Source organism: Cornus florida, unplaced genomic scaffold (assembly GCF_030987335.1).
Source record: "Cornus florida cultivar Cherokee Brave unplaced genomic scaffold, ASM3098733v1 CherokeeBrave_3.0.0_Hap2_Chr06, whole genome shotgun sequence".
Lineage (NCBI taxonomy): Eukaryota > Viridiplantae > Streptophyta > Magnoliopsida > Cornales > Cornaceae > Cornus > Cornus florida.
This window is the reverse complement of record NW_026775576.1, coordinates 15512281-15528706: the sequence shown is the minus strand read 5'-3', so window position 1 is coordinate 15528706 and position 16426 is coordinate 15512281. Positions and strand designations below refer to the sequence as shown.

The 16426-nt window shown below is 37.1% G+C and overlaps 1 protein-coding gene across 6 annotated transcripts in view; it reads left to right on the top strand.

Annotated features, from left to right (window-relative positions):
• LOC132311122 (DNA mismatch repair protein MSH5) overlaps positions 1–16426 on the top strand; it is a 93561-nt gene that overhangs the window by 41965 nt on the left and 35170 nt on the right. For 5 of the 6 annotated variants that reach the window (XR_009482855.1, XM_059808861.1, XM_059808858.1 and 2 more), the window contains 8 exons: positions 31–88; positions 372–464; positions 941–997; positions 8752–8853; positions 8964–9008; positions 9880–9957; positions 10250–10300; positions 10394–10475. Coding sequence is in view for 5 of the 6 variants with exons in the window: in XM_059808861.1 (XP_059664844.1) it covers positions 31–88; positions 372–464; positions 941–997; positions 8752–8853; positions 8964–9008; positions 9880–9957; positions 10250–10300; positions 10394–10475 (566 nt within the window). In the remaining variant the exon portion in view is untranslated. The remainder of the gene's footprint in view (positions 1–30; positions 89–371; positions 465–940; positions 998–8751; positions 8854–8963; positions 9009–9879; positions 9958–10249; positions 10301–10393; positions 10476–16426) is intronic. The other variant, XM_059808859.1, reaches the window with a different exon arrangement.

Here is a 16426-nt window from a genome sequence, read left to right as displayed (position 1 = left end):
GCCCTGGACAAATGGTTTTCCTTGCACTAGGAACTGGTTCCTGAGGCCTATATTGGACCTTGAGAATTTGAATAATCGTCTCAATGCTGTATCCTTTCACCCCCTAACTTCACCATGACTACTACTTTTTTCTTTATCGGTGTTAGATCATTTGATTGAAGTTCCAAAACAAGATACTTGTAACCTGACAGCATAACAAGATGAAGTTTGGTGAAGATGATTATGAAAAAGTCAGGCCCAGAGCTCATAATATTTTGTGGTGTATTTTTGCAACTCTTCAATGGAGATGGTTTACAAATATAAGCATGAGCTGGGAAATTATTATCCATATCCCCAACCTACCTCGACAGAAGTTCTTAATCTTTAACTAGACTAAGATATCATTCCTCCTTTGCTCTGAAGAACTCTTGGCTTCTTTACGTGATACACTGAAGTCTGTAAAGGATATTCCCCACATACTCAAGGTACAATAATATCTTCTACTTGCTCTTTCTTCTATCTATGTCCTTCATTTTGCATTATTTATGTTTTTTCCAAAATCAAGATTTGAAGCTCCCTTCTTTAATCAGCTACCACAACTGTCGTCCAGTGACTGGAATCATGGCACTTATAGCCACACACTTCTAATTTTTCTTACCATCAGTACAATCCTTTTTGAATCTCAATGGAACCTTTGTCAGTTCAATGGCCACCATAGTATTTCTCTGCTTTGCTGGATGAGGCATTTTTGAAATGCTGGCATTGTTTGAAATTTGTAAATGTAACAGGTTATTAATAGTTATGAGTCATGACCAACATTATGCTGATATACTATTCAAATGTATAACCACCATATGGCCCTTACTCTCATTGCAGTACATTTTCTCCTATTAGTTTATCTTTTGAATCTGTCTTCTTTTGAGCTCTAAAATTTTAAAAATTTTCTTTTTGTTTGTGGAAGAAATTCAACTCTCCAAGTTCAATGTGTACAAGTGGTGACTGGACAGCTTTTTTGAAGGTAGAATTACCCCTTTATACTATCATATTTTCAAGTTATAGAGTAATTATGAGTTAATCTGATAATCTGATGAGAAGGATGCTTCATTGATAACATCTTTGTTGTTTAGAGACAGTCCTTTTTGTTTACTTCCACCTTAGAGTTATTTCTTATTCCTTCTTTCCTTGTTTTATCTCTTGTGGAAAGATCTAGGCTGAATTGTTAGGAAATTAGTTAGGGAGGATTTTTAGGAATTATCCATAGTTAGATAGTTGACTTTTTAAAATTTTACATAAGTAGTTCCTATATTATAGGAATTATGATTTGTATATATCTTTTCCTTAGATAGAATTTGTAATACACTTCTATATATATAGGCCTGTAAACTAACATATGTGATATGAAAAGAGAATATCAGAATTTATTCTTTTTCAACTTTGTGTTCATGGTATCAGAGCCGCCTTCACTAGGACGATAATTACTCCATTGTTCTGCTGATTATCTGATAAAATCAGCAAACATTCATCGTTAATTCTGGTCGTTTATACCAGAATTATAGAAGACTTATTCTTCTATTTCTCTTTGTCGTTTCTGAATGATTTATTTGGTTAAATCCGCGATGTCTGGAATCTCCACTGAGGAAGTTTCGGTTGATTCTTCAAATGCTCGGAAATCCCAGATCACTTCATCAGGTTCAGGTGACAACCCAATCCTCCAAATTACCACTCATCGGCTGAATGGACAGAATTTTCTACAGTGGTCTCATTCCGTAATGTTGTTCGTCTGAGGGCGGGGGAAGATAGGTTATTTAACTGGTGCAAAGCAGGCCCAAAGGAAGATGATCCAGCATATGCCATTTGGGATGCAAAAAATTCCATGTTTCATGGCTAGTGAACTCCATGGAATCGGAGATAGGCCAGACATTTATCTATCTCTCCACTGCCAAAGAATTATGGGATGCAGTGAGTGAGACATGCTCAGACTTAGGCAATTCCGCACAAGTCTATGAAATTAAAACAAGGATCCAAGAAATAGGACAAGGAGATCAGACTGTTACAAAGTATTACAACATATTACAAGGTTTGTGGCAAGAACTTGACCTCTTTTATGATTTTGAATGGAAGTGTGCAGGTTATAGTGCCCAGTTCAAGAAAACAGTTGAGAAGGACCGTGTATTTGAATTTTTGGCTGGACTCAATGCTGAGTTAGACGAAGTGAGAGGACGTATTCTAGGCAAAGAGCCACTGCCTACCACTAGAAAAGTCTTCTGAGGGAAGAAAGCCGCAAGTTGGTTTTCTCTTCAATCTTCCGCTGTGGGTGATTTGTTGGTTTTCTCTTCAATCTTCCGCTGTGGGTGATTTGTTGGTTTCAGATTAGCTGCAACTGCTGCCATTTCAGTGGCTGTGACATTGAGTGCAGAGTTCTCACTATGAGTGCTAAAGGATTTCTTTCCCATCATCACCAACTTGCGGCTTTCTTCCCTCAGAAGACTTCTCTAGTGGTAGGAAGCTAATCTGAAACCATCAAATCACCCACAGGTGTGATTTTTGTAACAAACCAAGGCACACGCGAGAAACATGCTGGAAACTACTTGAAAAACCAGCAAATTGGAAGGTAGGCAGATTTGGAGACAAGAATGGGTGTGGTATGCAGGCTACTACCGAAGCTGAGACATCTCCATTCAGTAAGGAGCAGCTTGACCATCTCTCCAAACTGCTGAACCAAACTCAAGTTTCAAGTGTCTCCTCAGGTTCTCTTGCCCAAAAAGGTAGCTCTTTAAGTGCTCTCACTAGTTCTTTAAATCCGGCACCTTGGATCATTGATTCTGGTGCATCTGATCATATGACTAGTTTATCGCATTTGTTTAGTACATATTTTCTAAGTTCTGGTCACTTAAAAATTCGTATTGCTGATGGTAATTTGTCTTCGGTTACACGAAATGGTTCTATATTTGTCTAAGAAAACCTTGATTTAAAATCTATCCTCCATGTGCCTAACCTTTCATGCAATCTTTTATCAGTTAGTAAACTCACCAAGGATTCTAACTGTGTTGTCAAATTTCTTGATTCTCACTGTGAATTTTAGGACCTATATTCGGGGAAGATGGTTGGCAGTGCTAGGATGGTTAATGGACTCTATTATTTTGATAATGAAATCTTTAAGAGTGGACAAGCTCAAGCTGCAAGTAGTAGTGATATTTTTATTTCTGTTAAAAGTCAAATAATGTTATGGCACTATAGGTTAGGCCATCCTAGTTTCTCTTACTTAAAACATTTGTTTCCATCACTGTTCAAAAATTTAAATCCTTTGTTATTTCAATGTGAATCTTGTCAATTATCAAAGCATGATCGTGTTTCTTATCCTTCTCATTTATATCAAGCATCCAAACCATTTTATTTGATTCATAGTGATGTGTGGGGGCCTTCTCGGGTTAGTATGTGACTGGAACTAGGTGGTTCATCACTTTCATTGATGACCATACTAGAGTGTGTTGGGTGTATCTTTTGAGAGAAAAATCTGAGGCTGCGAGAGTGTTTAAAGAGTTCTATTCCATGATTGAAAACGAGTTTCAACGCCGATTCAAGTATTTAGAACCGACAATGGAAAATAATTCTTTAACTCTATTCTTGGTGATTTTTTTGAAAGAAAATGGTATTTTCTGTCAGTCCACTTGCTTTGATACCCCACAGCAAAACGGGATAGTTGAGAGACAAAACTGCCATTTACTTGAGGTTGCTAGGGCAATAATGTTCAATATGGGGTTCCTAAATATTTATGGGGTGAGTCTGTTCTTACAGCTTTATACTTGATCAACAGAATGCCAACTAGGGTGTTGAAATTTGAGACGCCCCTAAATAGCTTGCTATCAGTTTTTCCCCATATTAGGATCTTCACCTCATTACCTCTTAAAGTGTTTGGATGCACTGCTTTTGTACATGTTCATACACAGGACCGTTCAAAACTTGATCCTAGGGCTGAAAAGTGCGCGTTTGTTGGGTACTCTCCTAAACAGAATGGGTATAAATGTTATAACCTCACCTTTAAAAAATTCTTTGTGAGTATGGATGTGACCTTTTTTGAGACTCAAACCCTATTTCACCAAAAATACTCTTCAGGGGGAGAGTAATGAAAGGGAAGACCATTTTTGGGAAGTGTTGGGCTCTTTACCATTGCCGAGTGTTTCACCAAACTTTACGTTACCTACTGAACCCACTATTTCAACCTCTTCGAAGTCTATTGAGTCAAACATTATAGACTACACTTTAGGGGGAAAACCATTTCAAATCCAACCTCAATCCGAGCTCCGTGTTTACTCTCGAAGGAGGAAGGATCCAAATAAAAAGCACCACCCTACTACATGCCAAGAAAATTCTCCGGATAGAGGCAACTTGAATGAAACAGGTATTTTCGTCTCTAATCTATCTTTAATTCCTGAAACCAGCAATGAAGAGAGCCTTTCTCATGACCTTGGTATTCTTATTGCACTAAGGAAGGGTACTCGCTCTTGTACCATGCATCTTATTGCTAAATATGTGTCCTACCATAGATTGTCTCCAAATTATAGAGCTTTTACCACTAATCTCTCTAGTATTTCAATTCCTAGAACTATACAGGAGGCCTTGAATCATATTGAGTGGAAGGCAACAGTTATGGAAGAGATGAGGGCTCTTGATAAGAACAAAACTTGGGAGATTGTTGAGTTGCCAAGGGAGAAGAAGGCCGTAGGATGCAAATGGGTGTTCATGGTCAAATATAAGGCTGATGGTAATATTGAGAGATACAAGGCGAGACTCAAAGCTAAAGACTTCACCCAAACCTATGGAATAGATTACCAGGAAACTTTTGCCCCTGTGGCGAAGGTTAATTCCATACGGGTGCTGTTGTCTCTTGTTGCAAGCTTGAGTTGGCCATTGCAGCAGTTAGATGTAAAGAATGCGTTCTTAAATGGTGAGCTAGAGGAAGAAGTGTTTATGAATTTACCACCAGGATTTGAAAATGATTATGGTGCTGGAAAGGTGTGTAAATTGAAGAAATCGCTATATGGTTTAAAACAATCACCCAAAGCATGGTTTGATCGATTCACTAAAGTTATCAAGGGTCATGGATATCGTCGAAGTCAGGCTGATCACACTCTGTTCTACAAACATTCAAGTGATGGTAAGATAGTGTTATATTACAAGTTTACCCATTTACCTACCATCTAGGTTTATTGCATATTACAAATTACCATATATGAGTTCACCAGCATATTAGTATATATAGGTTACTTGTTCATCACTCACCTACCCCCAAACCTTTTCCTATATATAGGACCTTTATGTAATATCTCTTATACAATAATACAATATATAGTTTCTCTCCTTTTTTTATCTAACATGGTATCAGAGCCTTTTGATCTCTGGTAAACAATCTAACATTTTATCGTAGTCATCGCCGGGGATGGCACCATTAGCCCCATCCTCGGCGGTGGCGATCAACCTTCAAACTTATGCTTCCGCATCCCAACCTTCAATCTCAAGTCCTCCATAATCAGCAAAAGCTTTATTTGGCCGCCTAATCAACCTCCAAGACACGTTAATAGCGGTGCCAGCAGTAGTGCGTCACCTGCCACAACAGTTGCCATGTCAGACACAGCCAGCAACGGTGCCATGTCACCTGCCACGTCAGTTGCCATGTCAGACACAGTCAGCAGTAGTGCCGCTTCAGCTGTTAATCGTGCCTCCATCATCATCATGGGTGAAAACCCATCTCCACCAAAATTCCATCAACTTTCATCATCTTGTCTTCAATCTCAAGTTGGGTTCATATTCACCTTGAGTTTGATTGGGACTCTCAGATTACAAGTTTACCCATTTACCTACAATCTAGGTTTATTGCATATTACAAATTACCATAAATGAGTTCACCTACCATATTAGTATATATAGGTTACTTGTTCATCACTCACCTATCCCCAAACCTTTTCCTATATATAGACCTGTATGTAATATCTCTTATACATCAATACAATATACAGTTTCTCTCCTTTTTTATCTAACAGATAGCCATACCTATTGTTTATGTGGATGAAATAATCTTGAGCGTAGATAATAAAGGAGAATTGGAGGAATTGAAGTCTTTTATAGCAAAAGAATTTGAGATAAAAGTTCTTGGAGCTTTGAAAAACTTCATAGGAATGGAATTTGCCAGATCCAAGAGAGGGATATTTGTCTCTCAAAGGAAGTATGTGTTGGATTTACTTATGGAGGCAGGTTTACTTGGCTGCAAACCGGTGGAAACACCTATGGAGCCCAATTTAAAGTTGCAGGCAGCAAGTGCAGAAAAAGTGGTGAACCGAGAGCAATTCCAAAGGCTGGTTGGAAGACTCATTTATCTTTCACACACTCGGCCAGATATTACCTTTGCAGTGAGTGTAGTGAGTCAATTTATGCACTCACCAGGAGAAGAACACTTTGAGGCAGTCTACCAGATTCTCAAATACCTAAAAGAATCACCTGGAAGAGGTTTGTTGTTTGAGAACCACAGCCATCTAAGGATTGAAGCCTATACCGATGCTGATTGTGCAGGTAGTGTGACGGATAGAAGGTCTACTTTAGGTTACTGTACTTATGTTGGTGGCAACTCGGTTACTTGGAGGAGCAAGAAGCAAACCATTGTAGCATGGAGTAGTGCAGAAGCTGAGTTCAGAGCAGTTGCTCATGGAATTTGTGAAATTTTGTGGCTGAAAAGATTACTTGAAGATCTTAAAATCTCAAGTCTGATGCCTATGAAGCTTTACTGTGATAATAAAGCTGCAATCAACATAGCTCACAATCCTGTCCAACATGATAGGACTAAGCACGTGGAAGTTGATCGACAGTTTATTAAGGAGAAATTGGAAGAAGGAGTGATATGTATGCCCTATATTCCTACAGGAGAACAGGTAGCAGATATCCTCACTAAAGGATTACCAAAGGAGAAATTTGACAATCTTACATACAAGCTGGGAATGCAGGATATTTTTCGAGCCAGCTTGAGGGGGAGTGTGGAAAGATCTAGGCTGAATTGTTAGGAAATTAGTTAGGGAGGATTTTTAGGAATTATCCATAGTTAGTTGACTTTTTTTTAATTTTGCATAAGCAGTTCCTATATTATAGGAATTATGATCTGTATATATCTTTTCCTTAGATAGAATTGTAATACACTTCTATATATATAGGCCTGTAAACTAACATATGTGATATGAAAAGAGAATACCAGAATTTATTCTTTTTCACCTTTGTGTTCATCTCTCTCTCTCTTATTTTGCTGGTGGGTAGGGGACGGTGGTAGTTTGTTTGGAGTCTTCATGGTCCCAATAATTTAATGTGGGCTCGTCTTAATTTGAAAAATATTGTATGTCTCAATAACCCTTTTTGAAGTTTTAGGATTGTGGATATAGAATGAGGCCAAAGTTGTTACTGAAAGGCTTAAAGTTACATCTCAAACCTCTAGCAGTCAAGGAAGACTAGAATTATGATATACTCCTAATGAGGGAATGTTCCTGAAAAGAACTCATCATTCCGGCTGTTTGCAGATATCTATAACTGATCCAAAGTTAAAACATATTGTGATGGCATTTTTGTCATGACATGCACCACAGGTCTTATTGTTGACCTCTGGCTTTGTTGTATTTATCATTGTAGCACTTCTGTACACTTTTGTCTGAAGGCTGACACCCTTTTGAACATGAGCAGACTTCCTCCTTTACTTACCCAAAATGGTGCAGAAAGAACAAATGTATTTTATCCTTTTATTATGTAATCAATTACAAAAATATGACATCCTTCTTTATCGTGTTCTCATTGATCTTCCACATTCGCAGGAGCTAAAACATCAATTGTCGGAGAATATTATTATAGGAACCCTTACTTAAATTACTCTTTGACAGAATATTGCTATGAGACTTTGTTGCCATATTTGTATTTGACTTTATGTGTAACTCTTTTATTATAAAATACTTATAAAGCAAGAATACTTGCAGAGCAAGTATTTTCTATTCTCTACCTACAATTCTTTCTCATTTCACCTAATGCTCATTGTATAAAAAATCAAGAGACTATAATAAAGATATGTAGCCCTTTGGGCTTTGTGTGCCGTGGATGTAAGCCCTAGTGGCTGAACCACATATATCCTTATGTTCCTCAATTTCTATTTCTCTCTTCAATTTTGACATCAATGAATATAAATTTGTATTTGAACAGTCAATTTTATCTAAGACGGACATGCATGTGCATGCACACATACGGCTGTGTCCTGAGAGTAGACCTTGCAGAGTCCTCGAGTCCAACTCTTCAATCTTGTTTCATATTGAAACATGATATTGGTATCTTGGCTCTATGAATCGTTACATTTTTAGTAGCCATGTTAAAATATTAAAAAGGTAGTCAAGAAGTCTGATTAATTTTGGTGGCTCAGGGTTCCACACCAGCGTACAGGATTGTTATATTAGATGGCAAATACCTAGTTCTTACAATTATGAAATTTTCACTTGCTCATAAGAGTTACATCTGCTGGAAATTCATATGTGAACATGATAAATGAATTTCTGAAGATGGAAGTGTTTTTGCAAGTTTGTATGTGAACATGATAATTGAATTTCTGAACATGGAACTGTTTCTTGCACTGTTATTGCTATGCTTCTCTTCCTCAAATTATTATTATTATTATTTTTTGACTTAAGCAAAGCAGTCTTGTTTGTTGAAGTTTTCATTTTGAATTTTTTGACACAAATAATACACTGTATGCATTTGTAGAGCATTTGCTCACTCTTGCATGTGAACAAGATATTTGAAGTAGGCATGTCAGAAAGTCTTCGAGAGCAAGTGAGGTATTTGAACTTGGATATTGTTGAAAAGGTGCGAAGACTATAACTCCTACTTCATTCTTTGTGAAGTTGTGGAAAGTTTTCTTATAATCTCATGGTCATTGCTATTTATTTTTATATTTGTTTATAATTTTTTTGTAGGCTGGTTCCTGCATTTCATCTGATCTGGCCTATGTCTATGAATTGGTGAGTTCATTTATGTTCCTTAAATATTTTGTTTGCTATCTAATGCATACTCTGCTACAGCCAGATGCAATTGGAAAGAAAAAGAGCTTTGGAAAGTTATTCTTTAAACAGCTCTGTCATTATGAATGGTGTTGCAGCTGCCTTCATTTTCCCTGAAAATTGTATGATGTTCTGTAGTAGGACAAGAAGGCGTGTGTGTCAGGCTTAGCAATTCTGCTCGTGTCCATCCAAAAGTTTTTAACTCTAATAACAGTAGAACTCGAGATTGAAACTAAATCTCTAATCTTATCTGCCGTTATAGATGAGTCCTATCTAAAGGTGTGTTGAACAATCGTTTGCCCCAAATACTTGAATCCAAGACTTCCCATGAAGCTTTGATACCACATTAGACAATCAGTGGCCCAAAAGCTTAAAACTATTAAGAGATAGGTACAACAATGTAAATTAGGCTCTCACAAACTGTATGCTTGCCTTAGGAGGAAAAACAGGAAAGCTTTATGTTTGTATTTAAGAAGCTTCTGTAATCTATATTGAGAAATATATTGATTATTTCAATTCTTAAGCTTGAAAGAGGTCTGGAAATGACAAGTTGTTGCTTGGTTAACACCATGGTCAAGCATATGCCATTTATGTATGAGATGGCTTAAATAGCTAGCAGACCTATAATTGACCTTTAATATTTTGTGATCATTAGGATTTGCCTTCTTTTCTTTTGTGTTTATACCATGGTCAAGCATTGGCTTTTGTAGTGAAATAATGCATGTCCATACTATCATGATTCATTAGTCTCTTTGTTTTTGCAGTAGCTTTTTTGATGTTTTCTCCTACTATTGTTTGTCCATAATATTCTTAAGTTTTTGCTTTTTTGTAGGTGATTGGTGTTGTTGACGTAAATAGAAGTAAAGAGAAGGGTTACGGTACAATGGTGAAAGATGGTTTCTGTGAGGAGGTTAGACATCCTATTAAAGGCATTAGGACTTTTCATTGGTATTGGTTAGCTTGGTACTCCTGTGTTCATTATTATATTGGGATGCAGACATGAAGAGTTCTTTGATTTATTCACCCTTTGCCAATGCGATGTACTCTATCCCTTTCCTTTTTGTAAAAAGTTCCTTATGCAGTACTCTAAGAAGTTCCTTATGTGATGTACGATCTGCAACTTATGTTTTTGGCAATTCTGACAAATCAATTTTCTTTTTGTTTTCTTATATATATATATATATATATATATTGGAATCTAGTTGGACGAGCTGAGGCAAATATATGAGGAATTGCCAGAATTTCTGGAACAGGTGCTTCTTGTTCTTTTGCATATGAAAAAAATTGACAGTAAATTCACTTCAAGTTAAATAGCGGTCTAATTTGATTCTACTGGTGCTTTACAGGTTTCATCATTGGAACTTGAACGGCTTCCTATTATGACTGGAGAAAATTTTGTTCCTTGTATCGTTTATATACATCAAATAGGTTGGTCTTTGTTTCGATATCAATTTCAGAATTATAAATTTTTATTGGACTATTTGATCTCCAGAAAAAATGAAGTTCTAGAAATTATGAATGGTTTCTGTGCATCCAAAGTTAATTTTTCTCTTTTAGTTTATTGAATTTTGATGCCCTCCCTCTCATGTATAAGTTAGTGAAACTTAATCATTGCTGTACTGCAATGCTTAATATCTTTTCTTTTCTTTTTCTTTTTCTTTTTTGGAATAATGCTGCTTCATTTCTGGCAGAGAAAATAATTGGATAATCAATTATGATATAGAATTGTAAATGAAGAGGTAAGGCATAAGGCAATACTACAGAAATGGTGGTGATAACATGGTAGGCATTAGATGAGTGTCTCAAACTCTAAGATCTATCTCGTATCATTCTGGTGTTGTATAGAAGCCTGATAAATATCCTGGCTTTGATAGTTATATCAAATTCAAATAAATACCACTCTTACCCAAATTATCAAATGGCCTGGAGGGATTCCTATTCGGTTATGCACCGATGAATAGTTGTGCAGGAGATTCACAGGTTATCAACCCTAATGGCAGTTAAGCTAGGAACGAAAGAAAAGTGAGGCTTGGCAAAATTAGACCTCGTTTTATCCCTTTCTTCAGCTTCTATTCTCTTCCTATGGTCCCAAACTCATATGGAGACCGGATATACTAATTTGGAGGTTAGCATAACAAGGTCTAAATTATTTTCAGATTTAGTCTATCAAGTCCATCAACTATGTCATCTGCGGTATTTGGGCTTTCTTTTTGTGGTTAGTATATCAGTTACATTTTTTTTTATGAATACAGGAATAGATCTTTATTTCTGAAGATGATTATAGTCATTAAGCAGTTGAATGCCTTTTTTTTTTTTTTTTGGTTTTTTGTGTGTTTTACTAATGCTTAAACCAGTCTCAAATGTGTGCCTTTCCGAAGATTTTAACATCGAATGACTTCCACACTTTTTATTTTTTTCTGTATTGAAAAGATCCTGAATGGCCTTGTTCCGTTTTTATTGGAAATATATTTTCCTTCAACCGAAAGAATTTAATTCAAACTAAGTGACTAGTTCCTTATTGTATTCCTTTAAAACTCATAGAACTTATCTTCAGTTGGTGCATGAACTATTAGAGGATTCTGGAAACCTAGCAATTGATGGAGACATAAGACCACAATGTATTAATTTTAGGACAAGCTAAACTATCATTTGTGAAGTAGGAATGTTTTGTTATCATTGATTCAGGACTACTAAGAAACTTCCATGGACAATATTCTTAGGAAATAAAATGGTAATTGAATTATTCCTGATGAGAAGAAGATAGATGTTTGAAAATGATGTTGTTGTCTAGACAATGACTCAAGAGGGAGATGGGGGAGGGGAGAATAGAGTCTTTAGGGCAAGCTGACTAACTTTTCGAAGCTAAGACACTGAGTCTGTCTATGGAGTGAAACGAACAACAGAGTCTAACAAGGGAATGAAACAAAAAGGATAGCTATGGTTTGACTACTGGTTATTCATTCGGTTTTCAACCTTAGCACTTAGGATTTGAATGAAATACAAAGAGTGCTAATCTTGTAGAAACAGTATGGTCTTGGACTGTGCAAACAGAAATGAAGCAAAGCTAAACCTTACAACAGATTGCAAGAACACAATAAACAAGAGTTTAAGGGTAGAAATTGCATACACACAAGCACAAAAGACACAAAGATTACAAGGTTCGGCCCCAGCTTATGTCCTTGCCTCTAGGAGCACCTCACGAGGATTCCCAAATCTCACTCTCTTTCTTCTCTTTAAGAGGTAGAGAAGAAACCTTTACAATGGTCCTTTTCTCAGGCTCAAGACCAACCCTTTCTTTTTCCAGGATCAGAGGAAACCTTTCTTGCTGAGGAGCAGCACTCTCTGAGACTTGCAAAGGTTCATAACCTTATGTTCTCTTCTCAAGAGATATACAATAAACTCAATACAATGGTGTCCCTTCTTGGACAGATATACAATCATTTCGCATTACAGATTTCTCTCAAAAGAAAGATATATAATCAGCACTCTCTCAAACTCTAGAGTAAAGGATGAAGCAAGTAATCTACCTCAACTTCTAGAGTGTGATTTCTAAAGAATTATTTAGATATTCAATAATAATTGAAGTCTTGTTTTTCTTTATTCTCTCAAAGCTTTTTCAAAAGATTTGAATTAAGTTTGAAAAGATTTCCTAATTTTCTCAATGAACTCCCAAAGGATTTCTAAAAATGAAGCTTTGTTTTAACTAATGCTGATAGCTAAAAGGAGTGAGGAAAACTTTCTTTTATAGTCTCATTTGAAAATATAGATGTTGGAGGACTTTGAGATTGTTTGGAAATATGTGTAAGTGGAGCGCATAAAACTTTAAGTTTATAAGCCTGTTTCTCCAGTAGTGAACACTTACTCCAAATGAATAGATGTCTTCCTTGTCGATTTAGAGAGCATTTTGTGCTCCAGCTGCGAGCCAGCTCAGCAAGGTGCAACACCTGTTTGACAGACACTCTAGGGCCAGTATAGCATACTATGGTCTTATCCATTATGCTCGGCCATGCCATTAGCTAAGGACAACTTGTACAAACAAGTCATAGTCCTTTGTCTCACTTTAATTTGAATTAAAGCAATCTGGTTCCTTAAAGTGAAAACTCCCAATGACCATTTATGACTACTCTGCCCTTGGTTTTTTATTTTGAATTAAAGTATGAGAGCTGAGTCATATTTGCTTAGGGACCAAGAAAACAGTTTGTCTTTTAGCTTAGGTCCGATTATTATCTCCTATAGTTGAGCATAGAATCATCTTGCGACATAACCAGTACTTTACATTGATTCTAACGCTCACTAAAACCAAATGCCCCATGGTCTTGAACTTGATCTTCAGTGTATGTAGTTCCATTGCCATGTGTTGGGTTCAACAGAAGGGTCGAGTCCATGTTCTTTAAAATGAATATTGCTTTATGCACCTTCCATATATCAGCTTAATTACTTGAGATTAAATATAATTCTTGAAATCCATTATACTCAAGTAGGCAATTAAATACTCAAATCATCAAAATTACCTAGTTTCACTTGACCTAAAATCTTGGGGCTAACAGATGTGATTAAGAAACTTCAAGATATAATAGTAGAATACGTATAATGTTTTATAAGCTATTAATGTGGTGACATTGTGGGCGGGTGCGAGATACTGGCATGCTACCATGCTGGCAGGCTATGGGTGCACGATCCCACATTGCCTAGGTTTGGAAAGGGGAAGTGTTATATATGTAGGATTGGTACTATCCATCGTACAACGCAATTTTGGGCTAAGGCCAGGACAACGTACGGCTTCGGCACAAAGCATACAACATTGTACCATGTGGACCCAGTTGTTACAAGATGGTATTAGAGTCGGAGCCTAGCCAAAAGTGTGCCGATTGGGACGTTGGGCCTCTTAAGGGGGTGGATTGTGGGGACCTTTTGGGCAGGTGCGAGGCATTGGCAGGTCACTATGCTGGCAAGCTACGGGTGCATGATCCCACATCACCTGGGTGTGGAAAGGGGAAGTGGATTTTACTATTTGGTGATGGGAAGGAATCTTCCATTGAGGCACTGAAATTTACTATTGTTAGTTCTCTTTTTAGCTGGGTGATGGGGAGAAATTTTTTATCTTTAGATGAAATTGTGGATTTTTTGGGTTCTTTGGGTCCATAGGACCCTCTCTTTGGCTTCGGCCCTTGTATGGCTTTCGGGATGTATTCCCCTCTTGAACGCTCTTTAATATACTTTTATTTATAAAAAAGAAAGGAATGGGAAGTGCTATATATGTAGGATTGGTACTCTCTATGGTACAATGCGTCTTAGGCTAAGACCCAGGAACAAAACCTTGTGGGCTTCGGTCCAAAGGGGACAATATTGTACCACGTGGGCCCGGTCATTACAATTAACTTATTTGATGTTTCCTGAAAATTTTGAAATAGTCAATTTTTTTTTTTTTTTTTTAAATATGTAAAATTAGATTAGAAGGTGTTCAAACAGGGAAAACATTCTGCAAAAGCTACATAAGGGCCAAATAGGGCTCCTAAACTCTCAGTTTATCTAAACAGTCAACTATCTCCCCATTGATTTCCAATTTTTGCCAACGACCCAACAAAAAAGAGAAGAAATGATAGAAAATTTCAATGTCCCAATAGGAGTCTCCCCATCATCAAAGGATCTCCAATTCCATTCCCTCCACAAGCACCACCATGCATACAAAGGTGCCACCCTCCAAAGGTCACGGGCCCGGGAAACTACTGTACAACCTCCCCAAGCCTCTATCGAGTCTCTTGAGGATCAAGGCATGACCCACTGAACCCCAAACAAGCCTAAAAGCAAACCCCAGCTCTCCCCTATAGGAAAATTGTTAGTAGATATGATAGCCACGATTTATGAATTGACTTACCGTATTAGTAGAGATTTGATTATGCTATAGAATATGCTGTAATTTGATTTAGATTTGATTTTATTTCCTTTCTTGTAATATAAGCATGTGTTCTTTTTTTTCTATAAATACTAGAGCTGTGAATGAGTGATTAATCTCATTCAAGCCTTTACACAATTCCTGTTGTCAGGGGCTTATTTGTTATTACTTATAAATGTTGGGGCTTATGTATAATTTTTGAAACTTGTTATTATATATAGAATGTGGTGGAAGGATGAAAGCATTCTTTCATTCTTTCTCTCTTTCCCCATCTTTCTTTCTTTTTCTCTCATCCGCTTTCTTCTCTTTTTCTTCTTCTTTATCACTTACTCTTAATTTGGTTATATTTTAAAGTCAACATGGAATCAGAGCATGGTTTGTAAAGCTCTAGGTGTGCAGTTGAAACCTTAGGGCAAGTTTGTATAAACCCTAGTGGGTGTAAAGGGTTTTGAAGAGATTCCAAGATGGGATTTGTTTGCAAGGAAGTAGTGTTAATCACATCCACACATACCGCGGATCCAACTCAGCGGTGAGTTGGCTGGGGGTCGGGGCGAGGCTTCGAATTTTTTTTTTTTTTGGGACCTGTTTTTGATTTGTTGCAATCTCAATTGGTGTTTTTCTCGTGTTCGCGTGGTTCTGCGACAACGGCTTTTTCTTCGTTGTTTGCGATATTGGTATGATCAACTTTGTTGCTTTCTAGGATTTCTGTGGTGACTGTGTGGTCGCTTTTTTATGCATCCCAAAAGACGGTAATCTTGCTAGTTGAAGTTTGTGTGTTAGAGAGGTGGTTCTCTACGTATTTTGTTGCTACTTTTGTTTCTGAGGATTGTATACCCATAAACTGTTTGATAAAATGTCTGACTCAGAGGTGACTTCAAAAGAAGCTGGGTCTTCTTTTTTTTTTTTCATAATTGGTGTCGTATTAAGCTCAAAAAATAAACATGAATGCAGGAGCACTGAGGGCATAACCTCGGAAAAAGCAAATAGAAAAAACTACATGGATAATGTGCCTATTGAATAAGCCCTCTTCCAGTACAAAATCACTATACCAAGCCATAATCTATACAATAACATCATTAAGATTAACTCTTTGAACATCACAAACTTCCATAAGGGTAGCTCGAGCCACTACCTCCAGAAGAAGACCATCTGAACCATGGAGTCTATTGTTTCTTTCTCTCCAAATATACCATAAAATAGCAGCAAAAAGGCTTTGAAGCCTCTTTGATTTCTGATACATCTTATCCATCCACAGGAAGAGACCCCACACTGACATAACTCCTTGAAATAACTGTAAATCCCACCCCAAAATACCACCCAGCCACCTCCAGACCCCCTGGGAGAAAGGACATGAAACAAATATATGGTCAGTGGTGTCTATACTTTGCTGACAAAGAGAGCATCAAGCAGCCAAACATACTTTCTTCTTTGCAAATTTACCATAGAAGGCAGCATATCCAAGAGAACTAACACAGCTGTAATAGAC